The 21626-nt window shown below is 40.9% G+C and overlaps 1 protein-coding gene across 1 annotated transcript; it reads left to right on the top strand.

Annotated features, from left to right (window-relative positions):
* The first annotated feature begins 196 nt into the window (after window positions 1-196).
* On the top strand, window positions 197-20449 carry LOC310947736 (myelin protein zero-like protein 2). Its single transcript, XM_083914655.1, has 5 exons — window positions 197-416; window positions 14574-14743; window positions 15219-15429; window positions 17149-17320; window positions 18854-20449. Exons 1-5 carry the CDS (start codon window positions 362-364, stop codon window positions 19014-19016), a joined length of 771 nt encoding a protein of 256 aa, XP_083770781.1. The 5' UTR covers window positions 197-361; the 3' UTR covers window positions 19017-20449.
* Window positions 20450-21626: the final 1177 nt, after the last annotated feature.

The raw sequence follows: 21626 nt of genomic DNA on the forward strand, positions 1-21626 counted from the left end.
ACGCAGCAGCAGAACAGGTTGGATGAGCATCAAGAATCTGCCGGCCTGGGGTTTAACGTGTGTGAGAAAGAGAGAGAGATAAAAAAGGCAACGAGGAGGAGAGTAGAAGACTTTGTTACTCCGCCCGAAAATGTGGTGGGAGGGTGCTGAAATGAAATGTAAGAGGGCAGCGGCGAGTTAGGACGCGTCTTTGGAAACACAAGGTGGAGGACAGGGCTCTGCGTAACTTCATGTTTTATCTCTCTCCAAAGGGGGATCCATAGACTTTCGGAAGGGTTTCCCGTCTCTGTGAGTCAGCGGAGTCTCAGTGGGTTAGCTGACTCCTGGTCTCTCGATCATCGGACAGCCTGCCGTCCATCCAATGTGCGTAAAAGGGCTCTATTTCTTTACCATCCTGTCTGGACTCGCAGCTTCAGGTGAGACCCCGGTTTAGGGTGAGTGGATAAGACGAGGAAATAGTTAATGTGGGTTTTTACAGTCCAGTGTGATGTATCCAAATGTATGTTGTGATGTTTTTATGTGTTTTAAAGTCATAACAGATTGTTTCGGTTGTTCCAGCTCAGACACAGAAGCGGACACATAAATACATTCTTAAAAACAATGAAACTATCTCTGTAGTTATAACATTAAACGGCCCTTGATGTTCTTGGCGTGTATTTTACCATCTGGGTTTTTCCAAAAGTTTCCAATGCCAGTGTTTTCTCACATCCCAAGAGTGGTCTTAAGACGTAACAGGATGGTCGTTCAGAGACGCTCAAAACAATCGACTTTAAAAATAAAAAGAGACAACCTTGATTGTCTGTCCATTAGTGAAAGCTCCGCAGGGAGCCTTAACCCACATCTCTGTGCGCCCGCCGTGCGTCACTGGAAGTGGATAACTTGGCACATTTGGCACCGTGTGGGTCACTGAAGAATCCTCGTAAAAGCTGTAAAACTGAGAGGAAAGGCGGCCAGGGGACGACTTCTGCACGGGACATAACGACTTCACAGTATTTACCGGCATCCAATCCTGGCCGCATTGTGTTGTGTCTCCTTTCCTGCCTATTAATGTGCATCCGTGCTTACGTTCACATAGACTGTTAAGTGGCCCGCTGGACGCAGATAAGTCCACCTACTTCCCGTACAAGGGGAGCCCAGGATATGTCAGTGGAATCATAACAACTTGTCAGATACAGCTATAGAAATAAAACACTAATAGATATCCGGTTGTTATAGCTGCTCACATCTAAATGCTGTAACGGCACTGCTAATGGAACATATCAGTGGCAATTCATTCAGCAGACGCCAGGTTGTTTAACCTTGAAGTAATCTGTGTCCATCCCAGTTAAGTGGATTATATTGATTGAACATGTCCATCCACTGCCAAAGCACCATGTAGGGGATTCACCATAGTAGCAAGCTGCTTATGTTTACAAGGAGCATGTGCCCACTGATCAGTCATAACAGTCACAGGCTGACAAAGGCAGAGCAGGAGGGTGAATATACTGTGTGTGGATATAGAAGGATAGATAATCAAATAACAGCATGTGGGGAAAACATGTTGGAACTGATTACAGCTCAGTTCTCAAATGTGTTTATGCTGCAGTCACTTCAATTGCCTTCGGCTTCAATGTGTTGGCAAAACGGTGACGTGATGAAACAAGCCAGCATCTCATTATAATGGGATATGCATGGTGTAAAATTGCAATTATGTGGAAAATAACTCAGATTCATTTCTCGCTGTTTCCAATTCCTTCTCCCTTCAGGTATGACATTTAAACAACATATTTACCCATCAGCCTACCGATGCTCTGACGTGCATTACACTGATCAAAGACAGTTAGTGCTCCAGACTTGCTTTTTTTAAGGAGATATGATACAGGCCAAACAGAATAATCTCTGTCTCCTTCTGCAGCTTCAAATATAATCGCGGCGAATGTCGCAGAGGTTTAAATCCTTCATCACGCTCATAGATAAAAACCGTACTCCTCCGTGTATTCATTGAAGTGTGTTGGGCAGGAGCTTTTAAAAGAAAATACTATAAATCATCATTAATGTCAAGATACTTTTGGGAGCAATGTTTTTTTTTTTGCTTTTCACCAACACAGGGATTGAATATCTTTCTAGAACAGATGTGATCATTACCAGATTTGTTCTTCTTATATCTGTGAGGTGTGCGAGATGCAATGTCTAAGCAGGATCAGTGAAAAGCTCTTGTGTCTTACGAGTCCCATGGAGATGAAGGCCCAGCACAGTCAACCACCACAATGTTCAGAATAAAAGCATAACAGCTGGTCGCTAAAGTGTTGTATGTCCCCTTAAAATGTTTATATGCTTTTTAAAATGATTGAACTGTTGTGGGGCCCCATGATAAAGGGGCCCCATGATAAACATTGATTTATGCTTTGTGTATCATTTCACCTCCAAGTTACAGAGAAACTAGATTTTAGTCCCCCCTTTGTAAGACAAGGCCAAAAGATAGAATGATATTGTACTTTTAATCGAAATACAGTGGACATGCACTTGAAGCAACAATAAGTAAGAATTCTTTTTTTGCGAGTTTCAGAGTGTAGTTCATTTGTACACTGCTGTTGTAAACATGGAGAGCTGTACATGTACAACTGGACCTACTACTAAAACGACAGCTCTGCTAACATAGAAAACATCAAGCAAGCGCAACAACACAAGACTTAGCAAGCCAGCTTATATTACTGACTGGTCCAACAGCTAGACGGCCAGTTCTGCGTCTGTCTTGCAGCCTTTTATTTTGATTTATTGACTGAAATCCAGTCTGAATCGAGTCGACGACCTCTTTGGTCTCTTTATCTCTGACATGATGTCCGTAGAGGAACCGGTTCTCTTGCCCACTCGCCCCGGCCCTAGTTCTTGCACAACACTGGCACCATTCTTCCGACTACAAGTCAATGTTGCACCAATGCTGTTAATTTAAGGTAAAATGGTTATATACTGTTATATTTCCTTAACCTGAGATATTTGGCGCTCCTGGTTGTCTGAGGGCTACATTCCACATTGACTTTTCAAAAAAAGTAAATCAATTGATTCCTTTTAAAAATCAAATGTTGCTGGTGTCGACTGACTCACTCTTGGTTTGAGCTGTTTAAATATTTAAAAGGAATAAAGGGATGTTTGAACTCTAAGCAGAAGCCTTCAATAAACTAGACCTTCCAGTCAAAGTCTTCATTTTGAAGTCAAAGGAAAGGACACATTCAAAACACACGTGCTTTGTTGTTCTGTGATGGTATTTTTTATCCATTTGATGTGAATGATACCGTCATTTTGTGGCAGCTCACATTTAAACATTGTTTCCTGTGTCCGACCACTTAGATTCAAAATACTTTGATGCAAAATAACAACTGAGCTACACACTTTGACTTCCTAATTAGAAAAGGAAACACACTGAAATAAACACTAGATTAGTCTTAACAACTTGTACCAGGCTCTCATTTCTCCACCAAACACAGACCGTCTTTTTCTTTTGACTTCCTCTAACATTTTCTTTTTCAACCAGATGTCTGAAATGCTCACACGCTGACATGTGCCAGCCTGTCCTGACTTACAGGTTTAGGACACACACACACACACACACACACACACACACACACACACACACACACACACACACACACACACACACACACACACACACACACACACACACACACACACACACACACACACACACACACACACACACACACACACACTGGGCGCTTACACTGGTTGTTTAGGCTTCTGACGGGATTGCACTAGAGGAGCAGCCTCTTGTTTTCGTTTACTGAGATATAACAGTTATCTCTCTGCCACAGCGCCTCTAATCTCGCCACAATAATAGGTTAATATAACAAAGCTCAGCTGTGGTTATTGACGTACTGTACAGTGTTGACACACCTAGAAGGACGCCTGGCCTTTGTGTTGGTTTGATGGGTTTGCCTTGGGGTGTGTAGCGTTGACAATGACACGTTTGTATGCAAAAACACACCAATCCCTGACACAGCGGGCTTAGGGTGCATCTGTGAAGTGTTTCGAATGAGAAGGCAAGGCTCTCCCTGACTGTGCTCGGCTCCAAGTGTAAACAGGGATTTGAAATAGATTTCTCACTGAATGGAAAGTGTTTGCACGTTCATCTGAGGTCTGAGTGTATGTGTGAAAACATACAATGTTCATCTGAATCTGTGCAAATGCAAATACTGCATATTTGTGAGCAGGGGTGTGTGTTTGTGCAGTCACATTCTTACACACTCTGTTGGCTAGTCACTTATTCTTAAGAATGTTTGGAGTTTTGGTAAACAAGTAGATCTTCCCGCTAAAGCAACACCTCCACTAGGTTTACGGTAGAAAAGTTTCCACGGAATATCAGCAAGTGGAATTTCCTAATAATGAAATACTTTGTGATTAAATGCAGAGCAGTCATGATGATAGAATTTCCTCGAATGGGAAGTTACTCGGCCTTAATTTCCTTTTCCTTCTTTCGTATCTGATATGCGTATGCATTCCGGTATGTCCAACCCTTGTTATGTAAAACTCTGACTAGTACATTTTTTATATTGAAAGAGTAGCACAGGCAGCTACTTATCCGGTTTAGCTCACTGATTATCTGACAATGTACTCAGAAATTTAAATGAATGACAATGCAAGTGGAGGATAAAGGAGGGTGGGGTTTGTGGGTGGGGCATGTGAAGGACACACTGTTCACTCACACTTGAATGTAAATCGCCAAACCTCTAATTAATTTCAAATGAGAGCACCTTTCCAGTTTTGGTGTGCATTCTAGCTAGCTTAGTGCTCAATGTAGCTACATGGGAAGTCATACAAACGTGTAAGTTACTGGGAGGCTAACTTTCAGCATTATTTTAGCCCTATTCAAATTTTGGCCTTTAGCAATGCACTGTCACTCACAAGAAACATATTCATTGAATTCATGTCCAAATGAATGCAGCAGAAGTAAAGGTATCTTGATTTTTATTCTGTAGTCTAGCTTAACTTTAAATTAACTTTTGTTAAAGCGCTGCCACGAATGACTATCATGGGATGAGGCTAAAATGCTACACATGACGTTTTTAGGCGCAGTATTGAGTAAGGGTCAACCACATTTTTTTTGCCGATCACTGTGGGCTAGTTACACATGGATATGCTTTGACATTTACATGCGTATAGAACAATTGCAATGCAAGCAATTAAGTGCCCATGACAGCTGGATTGATTAACATAGACCCACGTGTGATATATGACTGAGAAATGTGACATGCAGTTAGTGTATAGAACTGAAAAAGGGGTTTGTTTAATTGGTTTTTAATTAAACTTTTAATTTGTATGAGGAAAAATGTGTTCCTTCTTTCAAAAGTTGTATAGTCTTGCTTTGAATAGCTTCCTTTAGAGCCACACACGCTATTATACAATTACTTTGGAGGTATTTCTTTGTGACAAGTAAACTGGTTTGTCGTAACCCTTTAAGGTGGAAAGCAAAGTCCTGAGGCACAGCTCTCTTTGTATATTTTCATTTGCTTCGTTTTTTATCCGCTCAGAAGTAGAGGTGGAAGTCACAGTGGGACTGGATTCAGTCTGAATCATATCACTGCAGGACACTAAACATATGGCTAGACTAGCTTTGTAGTAAATATGTGGTTGTCTTTTGAGGGTTGGACCATCCCTCCATGAGAAGCCTGTGGTTGTGTTGAAAAGCAACATGCTTGTATTGCATTGTACCCCCCCTCAGGAGTTTGTAATCCCAGCGAGAAGTTGTTGAGTCAGCTGTGAGGTGGGAGTGGAAAAGGTTTGATGGATTAAACCCTTATCCTCACTCACCCACTCCGTGTTTCCTCTGGACGCTACCGCCTGATGAATTACAATTTGCCTCGAGGAAGCAGGATGAGGGGAGAAAGAAAAAGAGATTGATGCTTGGTCTGTGTTTGGACTGACCTTTAGAGTGTATTCAACACACACCTTTGTATTTTGCTAAAGTTTGGTGTAGTTCATACATCTAGGTTTAAAAGTACACGAAGAAATGTCTGTTATTTTTCGTGTCTTTGTGAACAAAGAGCACTCCCCAAAAATCAAGTTAATGAAAGCTTTCAGATTTCCTGTACCGGTGTTTGGTACATCTCTCTGCTGCTGATATATTTCATATTTCAGCTTCATTTGCAGTATAATAGGCATGAGCAAGGATAGTCACCATGGATGAAAGAAAACAGCGCCATCTGCAGAAAGTCCGGCTCAACAGAACATCTAAGGAAAGTCTGATAAGTGATCTGTGGGCGTGTAAGTGCAGAATATGAGAGCTCAAAATCATAAAGTAGAAAAAAAAGCACATCATTTACAGAGAAGAAGAACTGAATATAGTGTTGAGAGAAGAGAAAGAGAGCTAGTACAAGTATGTGGATGCCTGTATATTACACCTATGTGTGATAGTTGCACGTGTCAATCCAAAAAATGTGTGCATAAATCCACTGCTTTAACAGTCACTAATGTTGTGGATGCAGTCGGCGTTCAAGTTCATCCCAAAGGTGTTGGATGGTTGAGGTTTGTTCATTCCAATCCAGTTCTTTTTAGGTAAACCGTGTCTTTATGAGCCTGGCTCTGTGCACTAATGCATCGTCACAGTGAAACAGGAAAAGACCAACCCCAAACTGTTATTATAAGCACAGTATTGTACAAATTAAATGTTATGCTGTAGCATAAATATTTCCTTTAACTGGGACTAAGCAGCCCAAACAACAACCCCAGAGCAAAAGCATAAAAAAAGTATGTGATAACATACCTTTGGCCATACGTATATTGTATTTGCTTGTCTTGGCACAACTACATGTTCATGACTGAGTGGAATGAAAGGAAAACGTGCATAGAGAAAATGTACAGCATGTTATGTTGTGTCCATCTCAGGGGTTCCCTCCCATTACACCACTCAACACTTACACTTTTCCTCAACCCCGTGTCTTCCTCATCCGCGAATACACTGTTATCTGAACCTGCTATTCCCAGCCCTCAGTCCAGCCCTGCATGAAAGACAGGCCTTGTTAATAAAAAAGAAAACTAACCAGGGCTTGTGAAACCTCTCACAAAGGAGAGAAGAGGCTCTTTGTAACCCACTGAGCTCCCTGTGTGTTTCGCTCTGTCCTAAGTGTTTCCTCCAAAACCGGTGCAACAGAGAATCAAGTTTCCTCCGGTGGTCCCTTTGTTTCTGAGCCATAATGAAGAGAGGAAAGGCACAAACACACACCGTCTAGGAAATAATGTAATGAAACCAATTTCCTGATTCAGAGAGTCTTGCCAACGGCTTGATTTTCCCTGCAGTGTTTCCTCTCCTCTCTTAAAGTCCAAGACGATTCAACATCCTCTTGTTCAATGGAAAGACCGTGTCTACACTGACACCGTAAAGGAAACACCTCTTAAACAGTGATTTTAGGTCCTCTCTATATGTTCCCATTATCTTCATTGTAAGAAACTGACACGGCCTACAGTTCAAATTGTAAAAGAACAAAGGGAGATGGATGTTTCAAATGCAGTTTGAATGAAAAAAATCCAGTCAGCCACTACAGAGATATCAATGTCTAAAGTCAAGAACACAAGGTAGAGAAAGGGACACATACATTGAACATTTGACCTGGGGGAATAAAACACTGCTAAGAACATTAAAACCCTTTGAAGTGGTTCCTTAATAAGTCCTATTAAGAGGATATTGAGCTCGGGAACATAGATATGTTCCCAGTTATTGGTAACTGTGTGGTATCCCCATGGTGTTGGAATATCATCTATTCTTCGGTCATGGATATTAATATACTTAGACTAAAAACAGCCCAGTTCCCCCCTGTTTTCCCTTTACTGTTCATATATTCATGAGCAACTGCATCAAGAAGACCTCAAGCTATAAGACGACACGAAAACATTGACAAAGATTTGGACTGTGCAATAAGACAAGCATGGTTTGTTCATCCAGTAAATTGTTTTTAAGACATTTAAAGAAAATATGTAGAATACCAGAGGTTGTTTACTGAGCAGTTATGACAAGAGTTCAGTATACCAAGCATGCCTCTCTACAGTGTGAAACACCCAGACTGGCCTGAAAATGCAAAGGTTTTGAAAAAATATCCTCGGCAATGGTAGCTAAGTAATAAACTTGAATCTGATCACACACACATCTATTTGACTGTTAGTTAGTAGTATACCTAAAAAGGTTGAGAGTGAAGTGTGATTTAAAGGTTGTGATCCAAGAAAGAGGGACTATTTTCTCACACTGAACATATCCAAGGATTGGATTGTGCTTAAGGGTGGTGCCTTTTTTTAACCTTTCCAAAACCAAAAACACAAGTGAAAGCTTAAGGAATGCATTAAACAGTGTGTTCATCTGCTCGTGCTACATTAAGATGGCATGGAGAATTTAGCCTTCAGGGCTTTACCACTATCTTTTTTGCTAAACTTGTCCAAGTAGTTTTGTTTCCCCAACTCTGAAAGCCAATTTCTCCCATGTGCATTGAGACGAAACTAACCGTCAATTCTAAAGCCAACAAAGGAAGACAACATTATGCCCTACTCTGCCTCTGATTATCTAGTACTCGTTGTCTTTGTTGGTTGCGTTACTTAGGTCTAGGCAGTAAGATTGTTCAGAGTAGGACTGGTCATGTCTTCGCCATCCTAGGAAAGAAAATATCGCCAACAGGACGAGATTTTGGTATTGGAAGCGTTCTGGTTTACGTTCTAGTCTGAGTAGTATTGACCTTTTTTTTTTTAATTGATTGGGCAAATAGTCTGTGTGGAAAGAAAAAGAGGCTATAAAGGTATCTGCTTATAGAGATGAGCTGAAAGGTCTTCTGGACCTAAAACAGAACAGAAACATTAGCTGTTGCTCCCTGAGGCTAAATCGTCAACATACCAATAGCGGATGGGTTCCAAGATTGGTATTCCCCCACTGAGTGGAAGCTGGTCCTAGAGGTTATTATAGTTAACAGCTCTATCCTGCTCTCTTTTGGGTACGGGGAAGTTTATACACCAACGACCCCAGCCAAACTTATTACCTGAGATAGCCATATGTTCGCCAAACACATGGGTTAGGTCTTTTCTCGTGTAATGTGAAAAGCAAAAACATACTGTTTCTAATATACGAACAATAAAACACAGAGTTGTACTCAAGACCAACTTAATCAAGTCCAAGACCAGGTCCAGTCGAGTCCAAATCAAAACCAAGTTCAAAGGATGCCCGGACCAAGTCAAGACTGTGTCCAATGCAAAAAAAGTGGACTTGAGACCGAACTTGATACAGAGACCTGACTCAAGTACTACAACCATGATAAAACATAAATCCAACCTCTGTCTTGCTTCTCCAAGAAACATATCAGCTTGACATTTTTACCATATCATATAAAGCATAGTAGAGCTTTTGATTTAAACAGATTTAAACCGGCCTACACTCTTTGACTTTGGTGAAATATTATATGGGCAGGTCAAACACTACTTGATGTTTTTTGTGCCTCTTTGGAAGGCTTTAATACGGCCTTTGGATGACTGCCAAGCCAAGCAAACCTAATCACACTTGAGTGGACTTGGTTTGATTATTTTACAGAGTAGATGAAAGTATTTGCCCTCAGACGGGCCAGTGGACCAGGGCAGATTGTACCCAGTAGTGATGACAGGTAGAATTAAGTGCATTAAATGTTCAGCAAGTTCACGTCATGTGATGAATTGGACATATTTACAGATATTATGGACTAATGCCAACACCGGTATCCTACATATAATGGAGAATATGTGTGTGGACTGCCAGCAGTGAGCCCCCTGAGAGATGCCAAACCCAACATATGCATGCATACGCACTATACACACACGCATAACAATGGAAGGTAATATTTTACAACCTATTCCAGTTATTCTTGATGCTAAATCTGTTCATAAATAGAAACATCTGGAGTTTACATTGACAAAAATACACACACCTACGCACACACTTTCCCCATAAGTTTGTGTTAGATAAGAGGCCGACCTGAGGTGAAATCCCATGTGTGAAAGTCTTTAATTGTTGCTAGTCGTAGTTGAAGTATTCATGCTGCTAAGTGTCAGCAAATTCACACAAAGATTCTAATTGTCTTTTAATTACAAGCAAGAGAGTAATTGATCTCTTTCACATGTTTCACAGCATTTAATAACTTTAATGAGGGAAATATGGAGTATAGACAAAGTCTGAATGAAAACTGAGTTTTTTTTTCAATGCTTTATATGATCTTCTTGTTCTGACTCAGCAGCACCTGTGTGCCAACTTGATAGACCTCAGCAGTATTAAAAGTCCTCTGAACCATTTCAATTAATATGAGATATACTGTACACACACCAAAATTCTAACTGTTTTTGATAAAATGCGTAGTTATGGAATCAAACCTCCTATGGCGGTCTTACACTGCTCCGCAAGTATTCTGCAAGAAAACTACAACATGGCCAGACAATGTCTGCAATATTTGAAACATAATTAGGATAAATTCATATACTTGTGTGCACTCTGGCCCTTCCCTCCTCTTTAGGGTACATAGCTCCATCTTAATAAGCCGTGGACGCTCTCTCTCTCTGTCTCTGGATGCTGGGTGTGGTCCAGCACTAGCAGGGCAGGATGTTCAGATATAAACAACTAAGCGACTTTTACTGGACAGACATGCCCGAGTAGAAGAATGGACAGACTAACAAGCAAACAAACACTAGTATCTTATCTCCTCCTTACAGGCTGCAATTATGTAGAAAAATACATTCTCCATCATTTTGTTATCCACTTGCTTCATCCCCACAGCAATCACTCCATCTACTCAATCATCCTGCTTTCATCACTTAAGCTCACTCTCTCATTTCTGCCTATTTATCTCTTGTCTCTTCTCTAAATGGGAATAATTCTACACTTCATTCATGTAATGGCATGTATTCTCCTGATCAATTAGTGCCTGCTAATGACAGATTAAATAGTGATCACGTACTTTTAGCCACAGGGACAAATTAGTACTGGAACTGAGACACTGTGCATGGTCTCAACTGTGATTCTGCTAATATCCATGTTGCCTTCAAAAAGGCCTGATTAAACTTAATTCTGGTTTCCTAGTTGAAAGCGTTTAACTTTTTTGCTGTTGGAAGGAGATTAGCAACGCTTATTTAAATTCATGTACTGTAAATAGGTTGGATAAGGGAGGAAATCTGGAAATGAGGTGTTATGCCCTGGAGAACCTGCTTCCTCTCCTGATGTACGTATGAAGCCTAATCATTTCAGCATCAGCTTTTTAACAGGCATTAAGCCTGTGCACTATATTGCACAGCTAATCATCCACATGCACTATATTTAAAAAAATAGAGGGGTTTGGCTGTGTATACTGATTTGATGACTAATGAATGTTATTACAGAGAGTCTATTCTATTTGATGCTTTTAATGTTAAATTATTTCTGCACTTTTAAGGGATTGTACTGTAAATTTCGTTGTACTGGTACAACGACAATAAAGACAATTCTGATCTATGTACCCCTTCTCTATGTAAAAGCCAGACTGAGAGTCTACAGCTAGCGGTTTTATGAGGCCGTTATACAGCCACGCTTTGGGCTTAGTCTAATGTCACCATTCTAACATGCTCACGATGACAATGTTAACATGTTGACATTTTGCATTGTATTTTTGCCATCTTCCCTGTTTTAACTTAGCATGTTAGCATACAAATATATAAGTAGGCCCACAAGTGCAGTTGAGGCCGATGTGACTGTTATTAGTTATGCAGGTATTTGGCAACAGACCTGAAGATGGTGCTATGTAATAAGTTAAGGGCTCACTAAATTGATTGATCGTCTCCTACAAAATGTCATGGGAATACACCCAACAGTGGTTGAGATATTTAAGTGTGGACCATAGACTGTATACCAAATGTGTCAAACTGATCGAGTAAAGGGCCTCAGTGGCTGCAGGTTTTCATTCCAACCAAGTAAGAACACACCTGACTCGACTTATTCAATCACCTGAACTGCCTTCACACATTTAAATTGTTGAACCGCGTGTGTTTTTGCTTGGTTGGAATGAAAACCGGCAGCCACAGCGGCCCTTTACTGGATCAGTTTGACACCCCTGGTATAAAACATGGGTTTCTCAAGAACCAAAATGAGGTATCTGAGGTATATTAAGTATCAACGTACCACATTACAAACATGGCCAAGAGCTGAGGTTTTTGTTATGGGAGCGGTGCAGACGTACCATTAAGACAGCTACCAGCTAATGCTAGCCTCCTGTGAAGGCGGCCAGTGAATGACCTACTGACATAGCATAAGCAAAACATAAAACCATGCATTCCTTGTTTCAAATGAAGCACTTTTTTTTTCATTTTTAGGAGATATGAAATTGAATATACAACTCTCTCTCTCTCTCTCTCTCTCGCTCTCTGCGCCCACTCCTCCTCCTCTTCTCCATTCACCCTTTTTCTCTTTGGGAGCCTTCACATGGAATATGTAATATGAGACCTTAACCTGGTGGCTTGGACTCACCTGCTTTGTCTTGACACAGACACACGGACACACACGCACACACACACACACACACAAACGCACGCACACACACACACACACTTGCAGTCCAACTGGGGAAGGAGTTATTACTGGCTGCACTGATACAGCAGGCGCTGATGTTATCTGCCTAATGAATATATAACAGTTTCCATACACTCCGCCAGGTAGATGAGGAAGCAAGAGAAATGTCGCAGAGGGGGCTTGTTCGCTATGAAGTCCATCCATCAATATATATTTGTTATATAAAAAGTGTTCTTTATTGATGCTAGTTGATGCACCTGCCTTATTTTTTAAGATATTGATGCAGAAAAAAAGCAAAACAAGCCTATACTGCAATCCCATTCCAATGACGTTTGTTTTCATTCTATACAAATGTAGTTTTACGTCTGAAGTGTGTTTTCTGCCTGTATTGCTCACTCCTCCCAGGTTTCATCAGGCTCATTTAAAACACATTAGGCTGTTAGAGCGCTGGCAGGCCCAATGATGAGAGAGAAGCCTGTATGTTTTTAATGCTGTGCGGGGGCCGTCTGGACGCCGCACTCTCTCATCCCAGCCCACAGGAAACCCTCTCCAGCCTGATAAGGAACAGAAAACGCTGCCCAAGGAGCCAAGCCCCTTCTGACATTTTCCGAGCTATAGCTCCTGCCATCATGCTCCCTGTGATTATAGTGCAGGGGTAATGATAGTTAAGTTTGCCTGCTTTGGACTTTTCATATTTCTATGCCTGGAGCCTGATATTGCCATTCAATATAGGGCAACCCTGCCTCGAGTCACTTAACCCATATTTTAAATACAATAAAGCTTAATTCATTAAAAAAAATTTAAATCATAAATCATCAGTCATAGTAAGTGCTGTAAAATGGCTGCAAGTATTGAGTAGACTACAAAATGACCCTGATGCTTGCTGATTGCATCAACAAAAACAAATGATCTCATATATAAAACTGAGGCCTGAGATGACACATGCACTCAGGTGATCTATTGGCAGCTCCTCTGTCAGATTAAAGTGTCTCTGATGGTCACAGCGCTCATCAAGTGTTTGGCTTGTTCTGCATGTTGATTCTCATATGGAGTGTGCTAATGACGTTAGGAGAAGTCTACCCTGAGCTCACTGTGGCTGCAGACGGATGGTGTGCTGCTGTTTGCATGGACATTGAATTTAATGGCTAGACATGGCTGCTGATATTATATATGGAGCTAACTCTATAAATAGACCAGGTTATTTTGGACTATACAGCCTGCACATAAACTTTTGCAGAGACTTGGTCTCATACATGCATACTCGCCAGGTTATTTAAGAATAAGGTTGGAGGATGGCTCTATATGGATAAAGGACTCTGCAGTCTTGGGGAGATGAAGAAATGATCTGCTGGTTCTTAACGTGATGTTGATCGGATGCGAGACAGGAACTCAGCATCAAGCATATCTCTGTCTCTGTCTCTGTCTGGTGTATGTGTGTGCCGGTGCAATGTACAGTATGTGTATGTCAGCGCTAACTCCATTCTGTGGAGCTCCATCCATCATTATGTGGAAGAGCCAATATCCCTCTCTGCTCTTCCAGTCCATTCATTTTCCATCTAATAGGTCTACCACATACTGTAAAGATTGATATAGTCCATACCCATATAATATACAGCAGACTCTCAATTTCAGCCCTGTCTCAGCTGCAGTAGTGTAGTGTAAAGTGGCTATTATTCATGAAATGTCACAGATTTGGTCTACTGATCTAAAATCAGTTTGGAGGTAATACAGCAAATGTTTGAAAGGAGTTCACTTACCGACTCACCCGCCGATCTAATCTCATATTTTCAGCATTTTGACCAATCTTTCAGCATAAACTGCATCTAATTCAGCTATAGTGACAACTCAGAGTTAGTGAGTTTTCTTGCAGCAGCATTGCGTGGGCAGCGGTAGGGTCACTGGGTACATTGTTTGTACCCCCTAGGCATAAATTTACGCATCTGTTGCACTGTATGCATTTATGTTTCTTTCACAAGCTATTTATCTGTGTATTGATTTTGCTCTGTATGCCCTGCACTCTGAAATATCCTGTGCATATATTTGTATGTTGCAGTTGTGCTGCAGGTCAGCGGGATGCGTATATACACATCTGGGGAAGTGGAGGCAGTCAACGGGACGGATGTTCGCCTGAAGTGCACATTCCACAGTTCCTCTGCCATCAACCCCAACTCCATTGTCATCTCCTGGAGTTTCAGACCCCTCAAACCAGGACGAGAAGAGTCGGTGAGTGTATGTGTATATGTGTGTGTGTGTGTGTGTGTGTGTGTGTGTGTGTGTGTGTGTGTGTGTGTGTGTGTGTGTGTGTGTGTGTGTGTGTGTGTGTGTGTGTGTGTGTGTGTGTGTGTGTGTGTGTGTGCATGCATGCGCGTGTCTATGTGTTTGCGTGTTTGCAAAAAAGTGAGATGAGACCTCAAACCTCCCTCACTGTGTCAGGGAGCATCCACCCCCTCAGTCAACTGAGAGAGGAGTCGATGAGTCATCCGGCTCCCTACAGAGCGTCCAAGTCAGCCTGTGTGTGTCTATGTGTGTGTGCATATTGAGAATAGAGAGAAAAAGATACAGCATGTCTGGGTTTATGTCTTGTCTTTCTTTCTCTGCAATAATAAAATACCACCCTTCTCCAGCTTGGTATGACTTTCTTTCTGTGACAATCCAACCAGTCAAACAAAATAATGTGCCAATTAATTTCCACTTTTAGGTGTTCCACTACCAGCAGAAACCATACCCTCCTTTAGAGGGCATTTTCAGGAAGCGCGTTCAATGGGCAGGTGACATCATGGGCCGCGACGCCTCCATCATCATTCAACAGGTCAAGTTCACCTACAACGGCACTTATATCTGCCAGGTCAAGAATCCGCCAGATGTCCACGGCGCGGTTGGAGAGATTCGACTCCGTGTCGTCACCACAGGTCAGCACTTTGATTTTCAGACAAAATATTTCTTCATACATACATTTCATGAATATGTTAGTGCTTTGTCTGCATCCACATCATTTCAACTCTTTCTGAAAAGCCACATAAGAGAGGACAGCCAATTAAATGAAGCAAAGAAAAATAGTTTAAAACTTGATTGGATTTAAATGAATCACATTATTCCTATAATGGATGTTGTTTGGCATGATTTTTACAGGTATATTATAGCATTGGGATATGTTAATTAAAAAGACTGCAATTTTTCCAGACATATAAAAAGGCTAATGGGGATATCATTAGTTCTGCAAAAATGTTGTCATAAACTGAAGAATTGGACTGAAAATTGTACCTGATGACAGCGCTAAAGGTAGAGTCAGGAGAGTTATTCATTGAGTTCCTTTTTTCAACCACAGTCATCAATCGTTAGGATATATCCTATGGAAACATGGGTATTTAGAACCAATACATCTAGCAGATATTGAGATATTTCACAGGATAAGTGGAGACTTACACCCACTACTGGCAATAAAGGAAAACTTAGCAGATCAACACACCATTTTCCGAGGATCCTGAATGTTTCTACAAAATCTCATGGCAATTCAATCCACCAGTGTTTCACTGAAAACAACAATTCACATCACTTAATGTAACTAGAGGAAAAGTCAGTAGATCACCAGAGTTAGGCAAGGCAAGGCATCGTTATTTATAGAGCGCATTTCATACCAAGGCAACTCAATATGCTTATATAAAGACAAGACATTTTTTTTTAAAAACAGTATAAAAACAAAACAAACAAAAAACACAGTTAAAAGCCAGAGCAAAGAAGAATAAAAAAGTAAAAGAAAAGAAAAAAAAGAAGAAGAGAAAAAGAAAAGAAAAAGTTTTTAAAAAGAGCTCAGCCATAAGCACATGAAAAGAGAAATGTTTTTAACCTGGATTTAAAATTGCTCACAGTTGGGGCTTTAGTTTCTAAAGACAGTGACTCAAGGTGTTTACTGGCAGCAACCCTCTTCTCTTTACTGCCAAAAACAATGATGTCAGTTTTTTCTTGATTTAACTGAAGGACATTTTGGTTCATCCAATTTCTGACTTGCTCTAAACAGTCACATAATGACTCTATTGGACTGCAGTCATCTGGAGATAGTGCAAGATATATCTGTGTGTCATCTGCATAACTTTAGTAGCTGACATTAGAATTCTGCAGACTTTGACTCAAAGGCAGGATATATAAGTTGAACAGAAGGGGTCCAAGGGCTGACCCCTGAGAAACTCCACATGTTATATCCACTCGATTGGATTGATAACTACTAATGTTCACAAAATAACCTCCAAGTAGGACCTGAACCATTTTAGGACTGTCCCGCTGAGTCCTGCCCAGGTTTCCTACCTGTTCAGCAGTAAACTGTGATCTACAGTGTCAAATGCAGCACTGAGATCCAACAGGACCAGAACTGACACAGTTATAAAGATTCATCATCTGTGCACCAAGAATATCTGTTTCAAATATCATGGCAATCCATCAGGTATAGCTGTCGATTGCACTGCAAGACAAAATTGTCAACCTGCAGCACCATTACATTTATTAAAATTATGCTTTTGCAACTTACAGCAGACATACGGTTACAAATACACAATGTCTCTGAGCAGTGCTGGAATTTTCACTTTATCATACAAGCACACTCAGTCTGCGTTAATCTGTTTCCTTCTCACCCACAGCCTCTTTCTCTGAACTTCTCCTTCTGGCGTTGGCCATCGGGGGCGGTATCGCGGCTTTGGTCATCCTCCTCATCATCATTTTGTCCTGCAGACGGTGCAAGAAGAGGAGACAGAGACATCAGGAAGGGAATGAGGAGGCTCCCCGCAAAGAGAGAAAAGACCCCACTGCGTGGTAAGACCGAGAGAAAGACAGAGTGAGAGGAAGAGGGGGATAGAGAGAGGAACAGAAGAATCACACACTTCCTCTCTCGCTCTCCATCTGACTCTGGGAATCAGGGCATGTGGCGCTCCTTCTTGGGGCCTGGGGCTCTTTTCCTACTGGACGTTTCACTTCCTCCTTCCTCTCCAACCACAGTCTTTGGATCCCAATCCTGGACTAGTTGATGGGCAGCTGTCATTAACCAGAGATACATTGTGAATGTGCCTTTGTATAGAAAGCTGTAGAACTATAGCCAGACTTCTGTGTAACTTTTATGATATCACCATGTGCCTTTAATTTCTGGAGAGAAACAACTGTTTTATCAGTCTTTTCCTGTTCAGCTAAATGGGCTTCCAAACACATTTCCTGTTTAGAGTTAAAGTTTGATGATGAAGAGGTCGAACAATGGTGTATTCTTACTGTTTACTTCCATAGTAATACATTTCAAACCCCAACATTACACTGACGTACAAGCCACATGTTTGATATATTGTTTCAACAAACAATAGAAACTGTGGAACAATGAACAAGCAGCTTTCTAGCCTCTATTGAACTTTAGTTTTTTTTTTTACCAGATGATGGGACACATTATGAAACCCCTGCGATCTGTTTATATCAACCCTCATCATAACAGTCTACAGTATATATCAGCTATCTGATCCACTTTACTGTAGTTCTTCTGAACCCACAGGAGGATGCCGGTGTACATTTCTGTTTTGTTTCACTACTGAAATTATATTGCTGTACTTTTCTGAGATTTTGTGGTGTTATTAGTCTGATGATGAAACAAAAAAATAATGAAGGTGCTATCAAATAATCGAAACCTGATGGAGAGCACTTGTTGGAAGCAGACATTTCATACAGTACTTATGTAAAAAAAACCTCAAAAGGATATAGTTAAATGCAATATTGACTAAGGGGCAAATATTTTTACTAAGCAGAAGCTGATGTCTGTTTTCAACAATGAGCTGTTGTGTCTAAAACATCTTTTTTTTCTGGGCATGTGGGACTTCTTTGTGTCTGTCTTGGGTTTTCAGATCTCTCTGTAATAAGCACCATAACTGGTTACTATCAAAACTATCTGGTTACTGTGTTGAAATGCTGTAACTTACTTTTTTTTTGTTTTTACAATGCCAAGCCCCTGAAGGCACAGTTGACAAACAACATCAGATTTATTCAGACTTCAAACTGAATCTGTCATTGAAAAACTTGGCAAAGGAAGGAAATATTTAAACCCCAATCAGATGCAGATGGGTAAACAAAGATTTTGATCCAACCTTCGCTCTCATCCTGGGACGACCTTACCCTGTGTGACACTAACCCTTTGTCCCTGCTTCTGTGTTTGTGCTCTGCTCGTCTTTGTCCTGTCCGCATTGTGTGTGACTTATGCACATGCATGCATGCATATCAATAATTAATGAATGTGTCATGCATGAATTCATATCCTGCTATGCTGTTCCCCCTTGGTGCATGTCTCCCTCTCCCCTATGTGCGTGTTTGTCCCAGCCACCCATCGAGGTCCTTCCACCTCTACCTATCAGAGACGTCCATAGAGATTGACAGTTCAGATGGAATGATCTCAGATCCCAGCACCGGAGACCCAAGCTCCTCAGAGGACGAGGGCCCAAGCTCCGACGATGACGACGATGATGATGACGACTCCGACTGAGGGCGATGAGGGAACAGACAGGGAGACAGAAACACAGAAGCCACCTAGGCAGCTCGCTGAAGGCATGCCAAGATGGCACTCATGGATTACGTTCCATGGCTCTATCGAATGAAGACTAAATGAAGAGAGCACTGCCGCTGTGTTGGAAACCAGCATTTGGTTCAAGAATGGGAGGAAAACGGAAAGAAAGTTGCGTTTGAAAGTTTCAGAGTAAGAACAAAGAGATTAGATCCATGGATATCAAGGCTTTGAACCAGGATCAAAAGTAGAGTAAATATACTTTTGAGAGAGTCCAGAAATATGAGGGAAAAATGCTGGATTGCACATGCAGAGCTTCAGAAGCGAGAGTAATCCTAAAGCTGGCTTGGCTACTGTCCTGAAGGGGAAAAGGGCCAATTTGTGATCAATAACTGTTGTTGTAGACACGGATCTTGTTAAGTCTTAGAAGTCATTTGCAAAGTAAGCTGCAACATGCGACTGAAAGCAGTCAGAATGAGGAAGTTGTTTCCTGCCATGATGAACCATATAAAGACCTTTACTTTGTTGAGGATGCTACGTTTTGCAAACCGTTCTCCGAGCGACTTAATAGACAACGTCATCTAGAGTCTGTAGGATCATTTAACATTAAGTCATTGGGGATAATGTAGGTCTTGCATTTCAGTCAGTTATGCACAACCATCATAACACCCGCCAGTCCCAGAGCATTTGTTAAAAGCAGGTTTATCTTCCAATTGTAGACTTGTCACGTCAGGTTACTTGGATAAAAGATATATACTGCATAAAACATGGACGTGTTCTCTGTGATGTCACCCATAGGTTTACGAAGGGCCAAAATAAAGCTCAATGTGGGTGGCTCTGGCCCTCGCCATCGTGGTAGTGCCTGAAACCGCACACAGCTAATCCAATGTCATGCACGGTGAAATTATCTATAGAGACCAAAATCATTTTGCCATTAAGCCAGCCTCAAGTGACCATTCAAAGATTTGTTTCTGGCATTTCCGTGTGTGCTTCATTTTTTAGCCCAGGAGGTTGCGAAGACTGACGGCCAAATATTTATATTTTATATATTTATAATATCAGTGAGCAAGCAACCGTATACACAGCATGCACCTGTCCTGAGCGTTGTGTGGGAGCGCACAGTCAGATCTGAAAACCCTTTGATTGCAAAATGTCCTTGAGAGCCTATTTTCTGTGTGTGTGTGTCTGTGAATGCATCACGTCTACTAACAAATGATTGTAACACCTGTCTTTTTAACTTTTTTATGACAGAATTTTGTTCTTACTGATGCAATACTGAACAATATGTTTATATAGATTATTTTTTTCTATTAGATAACACCAGAAGTATTTTTATCACATTGTTTAAAATGTCACTGTATGAGTTTGTTATAGAGCTTTTATAAAAAAAGATTTTCTAATAAAAAATGCCTTTAAATGTTTACCACATTGTGTCACGTCACATTTCACCACACAAAGGTGATGCGGGTTGACCCAGTGAGACAAATAATCACACATAACCTGGAAAGATTTGAAAGAACTCATCTATTATGTAACAGAGAAATCTTGTTATCCATCATTTATTCATTATGCATCATTATCTTTAATGCACTACCTTCAGTTATGTCCAGTGCTTATGATGTGTCTGTTTGTCTGCAGGGCTCTTCACTTGTTTACCTGTAAGCATTACTGCAGTGAATCATTGTTTAATTTGTTGCAGGTTCAATATGTGACTGCAGTCTGGGATTGCTTGTTTGTTGGATGCGATTGTTCATGACTATGAATATGTTACTTGATATCTGTGTGTGTGTGTGTGTGTGTGTGTGTGTGTGTGTGTGTGTGTGTGTGTGTGTGTGTGTGGCTGGAGGGGGGAGGGGGGGTTGGTTGTGTCCACTGATCAAAGTCTAACAGTCTATTCCTGTGGGTGCAGTTAATTACTGACTGACAGACCTATGCGTGTGTGTGTGTGTGTGTGTGTGTGTGTGTGTGTTTGTGTGTAGTTGAGCATGGTCATCTAGAACTAAAAAGAGGGACAGGGTGGGCGGCATACAGAGTGTGTTTATCCAAGCTAAATAATGAAATTTAGTTGTAAAGAAAAGCCGCTATAGTGTTGAACTGATAAAACAACAGTGGGGTCTCTAGCTAATCTTGTTTGTATCATCAAAGCGTCTGTTCATTACTCTTGCAGAGCTTAGACATTGGCCTTTCAAATGTTTCTCTTCACTAATCAACTGTGAATGTGAAAAAACATGTTCAGGGCCTATTTTATGAGTGACTGTTAGAGTTGATATGCTCAGAAACAATGTGGCAGTCAAATATGGTGAATTAACATTTTGTAGACTTATTCTTAAATATTACCAAGCTATTTTCTATTCCAAACATCTAATCATCAGATTTTTGCATGCTCAAAAACCACAACAAAAGCGACAAATACAGCCTCAAACTAGAGCGAGAACAATGACTCACCGGCCGACTTCTACAATCTGGTATTAGGGTCACTGTAATGTTAGAAATGTATATAATAATATTCGATTTTGAAGATAATCATAATAGGATAGGCTGCTTCGAGTCATATTATTAGATTTTTGTATATTTTAAATTGTCGCCTGAATT

Source organism: Echiichthys vipera (genome assembly GCF_963691815.1).
Source record: "Echiichthys vipera genome assembly, chromosome: 5".
Classification (NCBI taxonomy): domain Eukaryota; kingdom Metazoa; phylum Chordata; class Actinopteri; order Perciformes; family Trachinidae; genus Echiichthys; species Echiichthys vipera.

Coding starts and splice junctions, on each gene's coding strand:
- LOC310947736 (XM_083914655.1), top strand. CDS start 362: ATGTGCGTAAAAGGGCTCTATTTCTTTACCATCCTGTCTGGACTCGCA. Junction 417..14,573: donor GTCTGGACTCGCAGCTTCAG/GTGAGACCCCGG, acceptor TGTATGTTGCAG/TTGTGCTGCAGGTCAGCGGG. Junction 15,430..17,148: donor ACTCCGTGTCGTCACCACAG/GTCAGCACTTTG, acceptor TCTCACCCACAG/CCTCTTTCTCTGAACTTCTC.